General features: G+C 48.0%; 1 protein-coding gene across 1 annotated transcript; it reads right to left on the bottom strand.

The window, feature by feature from the left end:
- Window positions 1-1,251: 1,251 nt before the first annotated feature.
- PGLYRP2 (peptidoglycan recognition protein 2) lies at window positions 1,252-6,629 on the bottom strand. Its single transcript, XM_082620857.1, has 6 exons — window positions 6,588-6,629; window positions 5,801-5,924; window positions 3,596-4,678; window positions 3,066-3,276; window positions 2,152-2,449; window positions 1,252-1,360 (listed from the first exon to the last, which is right to left on the bottom strand). The coding sequence occupies exons 2-6, from the start codon at window positions 5,862-5,864 to the stop codon at window positions 1,301-1,303; spliced, it is 1,716 nt and encodes a 571-aa protein (XP_082476983.1). The 5' UTR covers window positions 5,865-5,924; window positions 6,588-6,629; the 3' UTR covers window positions 1,252-1,300.
- Between the last annotated feature and the right edge of the window lie 6,957 nt (window positions 6,630-13,586).

Genomic DNA, 13,586 nt, shown 5'->3' with positions numbered 1-13,586 from the left:
AGTGCCAGCTGGTCCTCCTCTCACTGTGTGACCTCAGGCAAGTCATTTCCTCTCTCAGAGCCTTGGTTTCCTGATTTGTACAAGATGATAATATCAGTTTCAGAAGGTGTATAATGGGACACTTTGTTTATTCAGCAAAAGTTTCCTGAATGCCTACTATGTGCTGGGTACTGGAAAAGCTACAGGAACAAAATAAACTTGGTCCCTGCCTTCCTGGAGCTCACAGTACAGCAAGAGAGACAAATCTTGAACATGAATGCAGGACATTTCTAGCTGGTGAGGACTTGGAAGAAAATAGACAGACTGGAGTAGAGGCTGAGCAGAAGTGATGCACTTTGAGCTGGAAAAATCCAGGAGGGCTGAGCATGAGAAGGAGCTGGTCATGGGAAGAACATGCCAGGTAGAAGGAACGGCTTGTGCAAAGGCAAGGGTGACCAGAATTTACAGGGTGGGATGGGTAGGACTGTCTTCATGAGCATGTGACCTGTGCAGTCACTGGACTCAGAAGGGCTCTGGATTGCGCTTGATTTAACTTTTTGGACAGGGCCTGCATTTTCATTTTGCACTGGGCCTTGAACATTCTATAACCTGTCCTGAGGAAGAGGGTCTTCAGTGAGGGTCAAAAATCCTTTTACCGGTGCTGGACATGTTCTTGCAGGTGCACATACCTTAGCTATGCCCACCTCATTCTTACCCACTCAGTCCACTCACTGCACATACAGGTAGAGTCTCCCTGTGTTCCACCATATCTCTGAGCCTGTACCACTTCACTGTATACTGGCCCCACTCCCAACTCCCTGCATTTTTGCTGGAGGACTTTCTCTGACAGGTGGAGTCCACACTGCCCATGCAACAAGCAGTCCCAAAGTGCCAGCACATTAACACTGCCCTGGGAGCAGCCCTCAGCCAATGACTATGGAAGTTGGAGGATCAGTACTCCAGCTCCCTTGTCCTTTGAGTGGGATGACTCTGCGGTGTGTGACCTACGCTATCCCCCAAAGGTCCCTAGTGGGATTGAGCTCCACGTGCCTCCCATACCCACATGCCTGTTAAAGCACCCTTTCCCAGCTGCCTTCCCTTCCCTGTGTCGCTTCCTTATTCCCCAGCTGATATGTCCTGGGATCACCACTCAGACGACTACTTACACTAGGATTCTTGTCCCAGGGTCTGCTTCTGGGCAACCCTAAACTAAGACAGAATGTGCAAATGCAGATGATGCATGGACACAGGCTTTCTTCCCATGCTCTCTTTATTGGAGGTCTGTGGCTAGCAGGATCGTTGGAGGTGGCCTCCTACTGGATCACCTAGAGGCTCTTCTGGATCTCCTAGATGCCTTCCTGGCAGTTCTTGGTTTCACATTCTAAAAAAGACAAGGGAGTGTGAGGTTTGGCGGTGGGGTGGGTGAGGGGTCATGGGGTTGGGTCTGCCTTCCTCATGGTGGCACCCTAGATGGTAAGAGGACAGGGGCCCAAAGTGAGGGGCAGGTCCAAGGCCAAGTGCAGGCCAGCCAAATGAAGCGGAGTGGTAGCTTGAAGGTAGAGCTAGGTAGTACAGGGATGTTATAGAGGTGTTTTTGTGATCATGATCAGAGGCTGGGGTGCAGTCATTAGGCTGAGGTTGTGCTGACTGGGCCTGGATTGCTCCAGCATAAGAGTTGTCATCAAGGGTCAGGAAGGCTGGGGCTGAGCAAGCATCCTCAGGGGAGGATTGTCTCTCTGAGACTCTGAGATTGTCTGAGCAGAGGATTGCAATACTAGGTTAGGGGCTGGACAGAAGCTGTGCAGGTAAAAGGGTTTTCTGTAGAGGGTCACAGACTGGGTCAGTGTTGTGTGGATGGGTGGGGGCGGGGCTTTGGGAAGGCGGCAAGGATGAGGGCAAGTTTGGGTGGCCGGGATGAGGCTGTGCAGGCAGGGGGGCAGGGTGGGTAGGCTATAGTGCAGGCAGAATGACTGAAGTCTGAGTCTAGATTGCCTGAATAGAAGAGCTGCAAGGGGGTTCAGGGTCCTGGCTGAGGCTGTGTGGGCACAGGGTTACAGGAAGGAGTGAGGGGCCTGCTGAGGTTAGGCAAACAGGCAGGGATCAGGGACAGTGCTGAGCTTGTGTGGACAGATGGGCCTCAGGCCGAGGTAGTGCAGGCGTCGGGGGACTCACCTTGTCGAAGTGCGGCCAGGTGCGCAGCAGGTTGAAGAGCGCGTCGCCAGGGCAGTCAGTGCGCACGAGCTGGCGGTGGCCGAGCAGCGCGTAGCCTGGCCGCAGGAGGCCGGCGCGCACAGCGCAGCGCGGGAGCTCGTCGCGCACGGCGCGCAGAGCGGCCTCTGCGGGCAGCTCCTCAGTGTAGTTGCCTATGAAGGCCACGCCGAAGCCGCGGGAGTTGTGGCCGAGTGTGTGCGCACCCACCCAGTGCCAGCCGCGGCCCTCGTACACGTAGCCATCTGAGCCCACCACGAAACTGCGAGGAGAGAGGGAAGCATGCACCACTTGGCGTGAGGCCCCGGCTCTCATCTGGCCCTCTACCCCAGTTTCCGCACCTGTGCCAAGGGCCGCCGCCACCCCAAGTCGCGCCCGGTCGCGCTGACTCTACCCCGTCCAGCCGTGTCCCACTCCCCCACCTAATGCCACCCCAGAAACCGTCCCGTTTCTCTGGATCTGCCCCCAACATTGGCCCCATCTCTTTCTACCTAGCTCCCTCCCCATTGTCTCAAGTCCAACTCCTGCCCAATTCAGAGCGCTTTTCTGTCTTAGGTCCTACCCCATCACTGCCCCGTCCCAGTCTCAGCCCCTACTACAGGTCCTGCTCCTCTCCCAAGTCCGGACTCCCTTCCTAGTTCCCACCCCAAACTCAGGAATCCCACTGTTGAGCTATTTCTGGTCCCTGTTAAGGCCCGGACCCTAGTCTAGGCCGCGCCCCTCTCCACATTGGCTCCACCCACCCTAAACTCCTCTAAGGTTTTGCCAGCTTTGCTCAGGTCCAAACCCCGCCCCCTCAGTCAGGCTCTGCGCCCCCAGGCTCTACACTGCACCACCACTTGGTCCGCCCTGCCAGCGACTTGCAGGTTGCCGCCCACCTGTAGCCTAAGTCGTCCCAGCCGCGAGTATGCTGGTGGAAGCGCTGCATAGAGCGCATGTCGGCGGCGCAGCGCTCAAAGTCCGTGCAGGGTGGCGCGGGCACGTATGTGTGGTGTACATACAAGAACCCGAGCGGAAGCTGCAGCGGCGTCGGGCGGCCCTGGTACGGGGCCGCGCCCCAGCGGCAACGTGGATGGATGGCTGGACACCCTGAGAGGAAGAGAGTCCAGCACGGGAGTAAACAAGAGTTTCTCTGCCTGCCGCCTCCTCCCACACTAAGAGCACATATAAGGATCATCCCTTCAGTCTCCTTCCAGATTTGGGGACAGTTCAGTCTCACACCACACTGGCCCCCATTGGGATCTAACTTAACTAAATCTAACAGCATCCTAGTCCTGTTGGCCTCCCAGCCAAAGCCCTTATTGGCCCCTCTGGAATCCCCCAGTCCTAGATCCTCCTGACCTGTCTGGCTCTGAGAATGTCTGTATATGTGAGAAGGAGCATCACAGGGAGTGGGGGCCCTTCTCACCTAGGAAGGCCTCAGTGAACTCCTTGGCAGCGTGGGTGGCCACCTGTGCCAGCTGTTCTTGGCTTATACCCTGAAGTTGAGGGTGTGCTGGCTCCAGCCTCTGTAGCAGGATGAGGGCCCCCCATACCTGCTGGGTCAGAATGGGAGTTGGAGCCAGAGCAGCTCCGTTCTGCCGTCGGAAGTTGCTGCGAAATCCTGGGTCTCCCGCTACCCCAGCTCCATAGTACTGGCTCAGCAGGTGGCTGAGGGGTGGCCGGGGCTCAGGGGACCGGCTCAGGAAGTCTCCAAGGAGGGCCCCATCCAGGGCACCATTGAGGAAGGCCGTGGTGAGGGTTGATGCTTCAGGGTCCAGGAGTGTGAAGGTCCGGGGAACAGAGAGCTGGTCCCAGCAGCCCTCAGTTCCCAGTGAATGGCTCCAGGTCTGAGGGCCCTGGAGGAAGTTCAGGCCCAGGTCTCTGGCCAGGGTGACCACTAGGAGGCTGTCCACAGTGGTTGGGAACTTGGCTTTGGTATCTGCTGAGGAGGCTTGGACATCTGGAGAGGTGACTTGGACATCTAGATCTGTGGCTCTAACATTTGGAGACACAGCTCTGACATCTGCACAGGTGACATCTGAAGCGGTATCCCTGAGTCCTGGGGAGGTGGCTCTTACATCAGGAACCGTGGCTCCAATGTCTGGAAAGGTGACTCCAGCATCCGGAGGGGTGGCCGTGCTGTCTAAGGGCAGGTTTACGACCCTGTTCCCCTGCAGCCCTGCCTCCAGCCCTGCCAGAAGAGGCTCCACAGCCACGGTTGAGCCATCGGATGCCAGCACCACCCCGCATTCCTTCCCGTCCCACACACCATGTCTCGCCACCTCCACGATTAGGCCTCGAAGCTCTGGGCTCAGTGAAGGAGGATCCAGCTTGGTGGTCTTGAGACTCTGTCCCTCCAGCAAGAAGTGATGGAGAGGGTTGTGGGCACAAGAGTCCTGGGCTGACAGCAGCCATGCAGAGGCAATGTGGCCAGCCTCAGTGGCTGGTGCCTTCTGCTCGAGCTCAGCCAGTGCCTGGATGACAGAGTCCATGAGCAGGGGCAGGGTCGCTGCAGGAGGAGGGATGGCATTAGCCCAGCAGCCCAGCACCACCTGTTACTTAGCCTTCCCCTGCTGTTTCTACATCTTCTCAATGCCCCCAGCTCTTTGTTGGACAACCTTATGATGTCTGACATTGTCCTTGTATAGGTGAGGAAACTGAGGCACAGACAACAGGTTAAGGAGCTTAGACTATCAGCGAGCACTGGGGAGCCATGGCAGGTTCATGAGCAGGAGAGATACATGGCCAGTTTGGAATTCTGATTGCTCCTTTGAGTGCTGTGTGGAGAATAGATTTTGGGGGGACCAGAGTAGAGAAGGGGAGAGAGTTTGGAGGTAAGCAATGAAGGTGGCTGAAGCCAGGATTGTGACGCTGTGATGGACAAGAGTGGGCAGAGTCCCTAGATATTTTGAGGGAAAGATGGACCGTTTTTCATGATGGATTGGAGTTTGGGGAATTTTAGAGGGAAAGGTGTCTCAGAGGATGTTCAGGGGAGGGTGGGCCTGTGCCTTGTGGGAGAAACGTCTGTGGCTGAACTTGGAACTTAGAAGTCTGGGACTCAGAGCTGGGGTGGGTTGTTGAATAATTAAACCTTTACTATGTGCCAGGCACCATTCTAGGTGACTTATATGATAACCCAGTTAATCTTCACAAGGACCCTATGAGCGTGGAGAGGTTAAATTATCTACCTAAGATCACATAGCTAGGAAGTGGCAGAGGCAGGATTTGAACACAGGAAGTCTTAATCCTTACACTCTGCTGACTGCTGGAATTCAGGTTCTTCTCCAGACAGTTCACTCAGCGATTCCTTTATAACTTTGTTCTTCTCTCTGCCTAAAATGTCCTTTCCTGCTTCACCACCAAGTAAAATTCTTCTTCTTCCTGTACCAGTTCTATGTCTCCTCCTGCAGGAAACCTTCCTGATTTTTGCTCTTTTGGCCCCAGTTTCTTCCCCCAACCCTTGCCCTGATCTTATGGGGCTGGGAGCATCTGTGTTCCCAGACTGGAGGTTCCTTGAGACTGGGGCCTCCTGGATCTAGCCTCACCCTGTACAGGGCTGGACACAGAGGAGCAGCAGTATACTTCTGCTGAAATAAGAGTCCTGGCCTCAGGCCTCTGCCTTTTGACCCACCTGTGCCTGGCTCCAGCTGCAGCAGCAATCCGTACAGGATCCATAGGATACCCTGGACCACCATTGTGGGCTTCCAGTTTCCAGGGGAAGTATCCAGTTTACCTCAGTGGAGACTTCGGCAGAGCTGGAAGGAGACAAGCATGGAGAAGTGAGAGTGCCTTTGGCTACTGTCAAAGTCCAGCGGTGAATGACACGCCTGCCACTTGCAGAGCTGTGGGCGGGAGGCAGTGGTGGCGTGGGTACAGAGTGCCCTGGCTCAATGTCATCTGGGTCTCAGGGGCTTCCCCCATCCTATCCTGTTCCTCCTAGGCTGAGGTCAATGGTCAGTAAGCCAAGCGCATTGCAGGAGTGGCCTGGAAACTAGGTAGTTCAGACTCCAGCAAACTCTGCCCATTCCCCAGGAGAGGTAAACTAAGGCTAATGCAGCAATCCACCCTTCCTATCGTTATAGTTCTGTAGCTGCTTCTGGCCACCAGAGGGGACTCTCAGGTGCCTGCCCGACTGGTAAGACTGGCTGTGATGAGGGTGAGGAGAGAAGGAGAGGCCTGAAATCTGCACTGACTTCTGCCTTCTGCCTTCTTTGATGTCAGCACTTTAGCCTCAGGCAGAGGATGAGTGCAGGGGCCGAGGATTGTTTTTGTTGAAATAGTGTAGGGGGACCTGAAGATGTCACCTCTCATCTCATTCCAGCTCTGGATCCCAAGCTACTAGAGGTAGCTGAGAGCAGGAATTGGGCTGGGGTGTTTGGGACCCTGGCTTTGTCCCCGGAGCTGACTACTGGGCTCACCTGGGTTGGCAGTGAGGGGTCCTCCCTCTTCCTCTGGTGCCTGTGGCCAAGTCCTGCTGAAGAGAGCCCTCCTCCTCTTTATCCAACATCAGGTGGGATGGGCTCATCATGGCTGGGGCTGCAGTGTAAATTACTTCATTGTTGGCCTCCCATCTCGAAACTAGCCTGGGGAATTTCCAGGAGACCCACCGGGCTGGGCACTCAGCACAGGGCGGGCCCTGGGCGGGCCTGGGAATGTCCAGGCTAAGCCAGGCCTGGGATTCCCCAGGGGACCTACTTAGATATTGAGTGTCCTCTTTCTGGGCATTCAGCATGACTTAGCACATAGCTGGACACACAGTAGGGGCTCACAGAGTAAGGTGCTAAGAGAGGAGGATGAATAGAGGCTGCTCCCCAGGAGATTCTGAGGAAATCTCCTCCTCCTCCATGTCCCAGTTTCTGAGGATTTGGGGTCTGGGGCTCTGCCTGATAGAACCACGTGGAGGCTGTGGGCTGTGTGTCCATCCGGTGCAGGACTAGAGTGAGGAGAGTGAGGGTGTAAAATTTAAGGTGGTGCCGAAAATCTCAGCCATCAAGGTAAATAATATTCTAGCACAATGTTTTAAAAGACTAAAAGAAATGCAAAAAAAAATCCATGATGAACAAAATATCAACATTTTAATAAAGACAGGGTCAGGGGCAGTGCTGTGCTTAGACATATTGGAGCCAGAGTGAAAGGAAAAATCAGGAATTCTGATCCTGTCTTTGTGCCTCACTTGCTTTAACTTCATCCAGGCCCTACATCCACCAGGGGGTAGCCCCCAGGATGTTGCAGGGTAACTGTCACATGAGATCCTCACCTAATGTCTGCTTGGTCTGGGAATGACCTTGCTGTGGCCTTGGGTTTGTACCTCTGATTCTCCCACTGATTGTGGCTGTGGAGAGACACTTACAATTTTATTTAACAGCCAATTTATGCTCATTTTACCCAGCAGGAGGGTGAGCTCAGGGATGTTAAGTAACTTGCCCAAGGTCACATAGCTAGAACCTGGGGAGGGCTCCAAGCCCAGTGCATGTTTTCACTATCCTGTGGCTAGGTCAGGGTCAGAGTAATTATGACTCTTCATGCTGGGCAAGTGTTTGCAGACTGGCTACAGAGCAACTTCACACCCAATAATTATTGGGCCAGCTAGAAGGGCAGCCTTGATACCTGTTTAAAGCTTGAAGTTTGTGGTAGGAGCTGGGTTGTATTGGAGTCAGGGACATGTCATGGCCAGCCAATATTTCCCTCAGGGTCTATCTGGGATTTGTTATCTTCTTGTGTAGGACCCTTCCTTCAGGAAGCCTCCTTGATTACCCCTGGCTCCCTACTTCTCCCATTCTGGCTCCCTAGCCCAGGATTCCTACATTTGACCCAGACCTGTCCATACAAGGTCTAGAGTTTCTCTGTCTGGTTCCATCTCCCCCAGACTAGGATATGTTGAATTCTCTTGGGATGCCCAGAAATGCCAACCACAGGTCAGGGACCAGATGAGTAGCAGGGAGTGACTGTTGAGTACACCATAGACCTGACTGAGGATGTGGGGTCAATTTGAGGTTAGGCTCTGAAACACACACATGCAGACACCCACACACCAAGGCACCTGATCTTGGCTGGGCCTAGGAGGCAGCACAAAGGCTGGGATTCCCATGATGAGTCATTCCCCGCCCCTGCTTCCCTCCCACTTCATGAGGCCCACGGCCAGGATATGTCAAGGCCCCTCCAGGCTGCAGACAGAACAGGGGTCTCATGAGAGTACCCAGGGCCTGGGGCCATCTCTAATGGAGGTAGCATTGGCACAGAGAGACAGAACCCTGGGCTCTGGATCTGAAGTGAAGCTGGGATCGAGGCCAGAGGCCAGAGGAAAAGGAACTTGGGGCGGGGCAGGGCTGGGCTTGGGGCCAAGATCAGAGTTAATAATATTCATTTTGGTAACAGTAATGATAATAATAATGAAGACCCTGATAATAATAATAAAAACTTGTGTGCAGGTCTCTGAGATAAGATTTTATATGCCTACATTTTTTTGAATTTAATTTTTTAAATCGAAATATAGTTGATTTACAATGTCGTGCCAATCTCTGCTGTACAGCAAAGTGACTCAGTTATACACATAGAGACATTCTTTTTTTTTTTTTTGGCCACACCTTATGGCATGTGGGATCCTATTTCCCTGACCAGGGATTGAACCTGTGTCCCCTGCAGTGGAAGTGCAGAGTCTTAACCACTGGAACGCCAGGGAAGTCCTGAGACGTTCTTTTTTAAAATATTCTTTTCCATTATGATTTATCACAGGATACTGAATATAGTTCCCAGTGCTATACAGTAGGACCTTGTTTATTCATCCTATATATAACAGTTTATATTTGTTGATCCCAAACTTCCAGTCCTTCCCTCCCCCACCCCCATCCCCTTTGGCAACCACATGTCTGTTCTCTATGTCTGTGAGTCTGTTTCTGTTTTGTAGATGGGTTCATTTGTGCCATATTTTAGATTCCACATATAAGTGATATCATGGTATTTGTCTTTCTCTTTCTGACTTACTTCACTTAGTATGATAATCTCTAGTCATATCCATGTTGCTGCAAATGGATTATTTCATTCCTTTTTATGGCTGAGTAGTATTCCATTGTATATATGTACCACATCTTCTTTATCCATTCATCTGTTGATGGACATTTAGGTTGTTTCCATGTTTTGCATATACCTACATTTTAAAATTCAGCTCTGGGTTTTGTGAAGAGATGTTTTATTATTTTTTAATTTTTTCACATCTTTATTGGAGTATAAATGCTTTACAATGTTGTATTAGTTTCTGCTGTACAACAAAGTGAATCAGCTATATGTATACATATATCCCCATATTCCCTCCCTCTTGAGCCTCCCTCCCACCCTCCCTATCCCATCCCTCTAGGTTGTCACAAAGCACAGAGCTGATCTCCCTGTGCTATGCAGCAGCTTCCCACTAGCTAACTATTTTACGTTTGGTAGTGTATATATGTCAGTGCTACCCTCTCACTTCCTCCCAGCTTCCCCTTCCCGCCCTGTGTCCTCAAGTCCATTCTCTACGTCTACGTCTTTATTCCTGCCCTGCCACTAGGTTCACCAGTACCGCTTTTTTATTTTTATTTTTTTTTGCAGTACGCGGGCCCCTCACTGCTGTGGCCTCTCCCGTTGCGGAGCACAGGCTCTGGACGTGCAGGCTCAGCGGCCATGGCTCACGGGCCCAGCCGCTCCGCGGCACGTGGGATCCTCTCGGACCGGGGCATGAACCAGTGTCCCCTGCATCGGCAGGTGGACTCTCAACCACTGCACCACCAGGGAAGCCCAGTTTCATTCTTTTTTATGGCTGAGTAATATTCCATTGTATATATGTGCCACATTGAAGAGATGTTTTAAAGCAAGACTGGGCAAACCACAGCCTATGGATTGACTATCTGTTTTGTAAACATATTTTTTTGCTTTGTTTTGTTTTCAAGGTGAAATTCACCTAACATAAAGTGAACCATTTAAAAGTATGCAATTCTGTGGCATTTAGTACATTTACAATTTTGTACAACCATCACCTATATCTAATCTAGTTCCAAAATTTTCATCACCCCAAAATAAAACCCTGTACCCATTAAGCAGTTACTTTCTGTCATCTACCAGCCCCTAGCAATTGCCAGTCTGCTTTCTGTCTCTGTGGATTTACCTATTCTGGACATTTCATATAAATGGAATCAAACAATATGTGACTTTTTGTGTCTGGCTTTTTTTTTCATTGAGCATAATGTTTTCAAGTTTCATTCACATTGTAGCATGAATCAATGCATTTTATTATGAATCATTCCTTTATATGGCTGAATAATATTCCATTCTATGGATGTAGCACAATTTGTTTATGTAAAATGAAAGTTTATTGGAACACATCCTCTTCCATTTGTTTACATATTGTCTATGATTATTTTCATGCTCTAACAGCAGAGTTGAGTCATTGTGATGGAGACCATTTGTCCTGCAAAGTTGAAAATACTTACTATGTGCATCCCCCACCTCCAGCTTTACTGAGATATAATTGACATATAACATTGTATAAGTTTAAGGTGTGCAACGTGATGATTTGATATATGAATGTATTGCAAAATGATTACCACAATAAGGGTAGTTAACACATCCATCACCTTACTTCACATATTTATTTTTTGTGTGTCTGTGGTGAGAACTTTAAGATGTACTCTCTTAGCAACTTTGAAGTATACAAAATTGTTGACTATAGTCACCATGCTGTATGTTAGGTTCTCAGAACTTATTTATCTTATAACTAAAAGTCTGTACCCTTTGACCAACATCTCCCCATTTCCCCCATCCCCAGCCCTTGGCAACCACCATTCTACTCTGTTTCTATATGTTTATTTTTTTTTTCTTTTTTAAATTCCACATGTAAGCGAGACCATACAGTATTTGTCTTTCTCTGTCTGACTTATTTTACATAGCATAATGCCATCAACTTCCATTCAGGTTGTTGCGAATGGCAGGACTTCCTTATTTTTTAATGGCTGAATTGTATATTTATTTATATTTATATATATCTATCTATCCATCTACATCACCTTTTCTTTATCCATTGAGAGGCACTGAGATTGTTTCCCTGTCTTGGCTATTGTAAATAATGCATCAATGAACATGGGGGTGCAGATACCTTTCTGGGTAGTGGTTTCATTTCGTTTGGATTCATGTGGCCTTTAAATAAAGTTTGCTGACCCCTGCTGAGCCATCCCACCCAGATTCCTATTCTCACACTGTTTCTTACTAGCTAGAGAAAGAGCCTTAGTCTTGAGTCCTCATTTTGTCCATCTCTGAAATGGGAGAATAGTACCAAACTCATAGGGTTTTTGTGAGAGTTAAACAAGGAGATACATGCAAAGTGCTTAGGACCAGGCCAGCGTGTGGAAAGCATTCAATAAGTAGAGTCATTTCTGCTCATCCACCTGACTGCCCCAGCCTCCCCAGCAGAGGGTCAGCCTGCAGGATAATCTATTACGGCCAGACTCCATGTCCTGGATGAGTCCAGACTCACAGTCATTTATTATTTCTGCCTCTGGGGTACTTGTCCAAGTCAAGTCTTCCCTACTGGCCCCAGGCCCCCACAATATACACATATCATCTCAGAATAACATAACAACAGTACCTTAAACAATGTGATTGTTGAAAATCCATTTAAGACTTTTTTTCTGTTTTTTTTTTTTTTTGTCTTTTGGGTATATCCCATTGGGAATGTGCCATCAAATTATCGTCCCCATAATGTCTCTTGAAATAGTTTCATTTTGTAGTTTTGTCCCTAACCTGAAGCTTTTGATTTTTAGGAAATTTCTTTTTGAGGACAGAAAGTTTTTATTTTTTTAAAACCATAACAACAATAAAAACAACACCTCATGATAAGATTGTGCATTATAATTATGTGACTAGAAACAATGTGGGATTAGAAAACATCCCAAATAACAGTATTTATATTATTATAATAACTGTTATTATTATTGAAAAATTCACCTCACTATTCCACCACCCCCATTAAAAAATATCTCTGAATATTGTACTATAACAAATGCAACTTAGACTAACTGGGTCATTCAAATAAGGTAATGCCACTTTACCTTTTTTTATTGTGGTAAAATATACATAACATAGATTTTACAATTTTAACCACTTTTAAGTGTACAGTTCAGTGGCATTAAGTACATTCACATTGTTGTACAACCATCACCACCACATCCATCTCCAGAAATTTTTCATCTTCCCCAACTGAAATTCTGTCCCCATTAAACACTAACTCCCCATTCCAGTTTCCCCCAGCCCTTGGAACTCACCATTCTATTTTCTTTCCCTATGAATTTGACTGCTCTAGGCACCGCATATAAGTGGAATCATATAATATTTGTCTTTTGTGACAGGCTTATTTCACTTAGCAAAGTGTCTTTAAGGTTCATCACTGTTGTAGCATGTGTCACCATTTCCTTCCATTTTAAGGCTGAATAATAGTCCATTGTATGGATACACTACACTTGGTTTATCCATTCATCTGTTGATGGACATTTGGGTTGTTTCCACTTATGACTATTGTGAATAGTTTTGCTATGAACATGTGTGTACAAATATCTATTTAAGTTCCTGCTTTCACTTCTTTTGAGTATACACCTAGAAGTGGAATTGCTGGGTCATATGATAATTGTATGTTTACTTTTTTGAGGAACCCCCATACTGTTTTCCATAGTGGCTGCACCATTTTACATTCTACCAACAGTGTAGAGGGTTCTAAGTTCTCCACATCCTCACCAACATTTGTTATTTTCTTTTTGTATATTAGCTATCTTAATAGGTGTGAAGTGAGGAAATTATTTACTAAATCTAATATTATTTTAGAATTGTGTAAATACTTAAATGGTTCCAAAGTCAAATCTACAGAATAAGATATATAGAGAGACATCTAGCTTCTATTCCAGTACCCTCCATCATGTTCTTTCCCTTCCTCTCAGCTAACAATTTACAATTTTTTCATGGTTTACTCTCTCTCTCCCTCTCTCTCTCTCTCCATATATATATATACATATACATGTATATATATATGTATATATATAGATAGATAGATAGATTCCATTTTGCTGTTTTTCCATTTAACACTGTTTCCTGGAGATCTTTCCATACTGGTATACGGAGCTCTTCCTCATTCTTTTTTACAGCTACATAGTACTCCATCATGTGGCTGTGCCACAATTTGTTTATTCAACCATTCCCTACTGTTGGACATATGGACATTTCCAGTCTTTTGACAGTTTAAATGGTGCTGCTATGAATAACCTTGTTCATTCATCTTTTCTTATTTTTGCAAGAAAACCATTGGGATATATTCCTCTAAGTGGATAAATACCTATATAATTTTGCCAGATATTTACTAATTTCCCCTCTCCAAGGCTCACATCACTTTGCATTTTCTCTAGTAAAGT

This window comes from Mesoplodon mirus, assembly GCF_964341445.2.
Source record: "Mesoplodon mirus genome assembly, chromosome: 5".
In the NCBI taxonomy this organism is placed as follows: domain Eukaryota; kingdom Metazoa; phylum Chordata; class Mammalia; order Artiodactyla; family Ziphiidae; genus Mesoplodon; species Mesoplodon mirus.
Note: the sequence above shows the minus strand (reverse complement) of the source record. Positions and strands in the feature narration are given on the sequence as shown.

Bases quoted from the DNA above. Each gene is read 5' to 3' on its own strand.
- PGLYRP2 (XM_082620857.1), bottom strand. From the start codon at position 5,864: ATGGTGGTCCAGGGTATCCTATGGATCCTGTACGGATTGCTGCTGCAG. The intron at 3,277-3,595 runs GTGAGAAGGGCC...TCTTCCTCTCAG, and splicing joins GTTCACTGAGGCCTTCCTAG to GGTGTCCAGCCATCCATCCA. The intron at 2,450-3,065 runs GTGGGCGGCAAC...CTCTCCTCGCAG, and splicing joins TGGGACGACTTAGGCTACAG to TTTCGTGGTGGGCTCAGATG.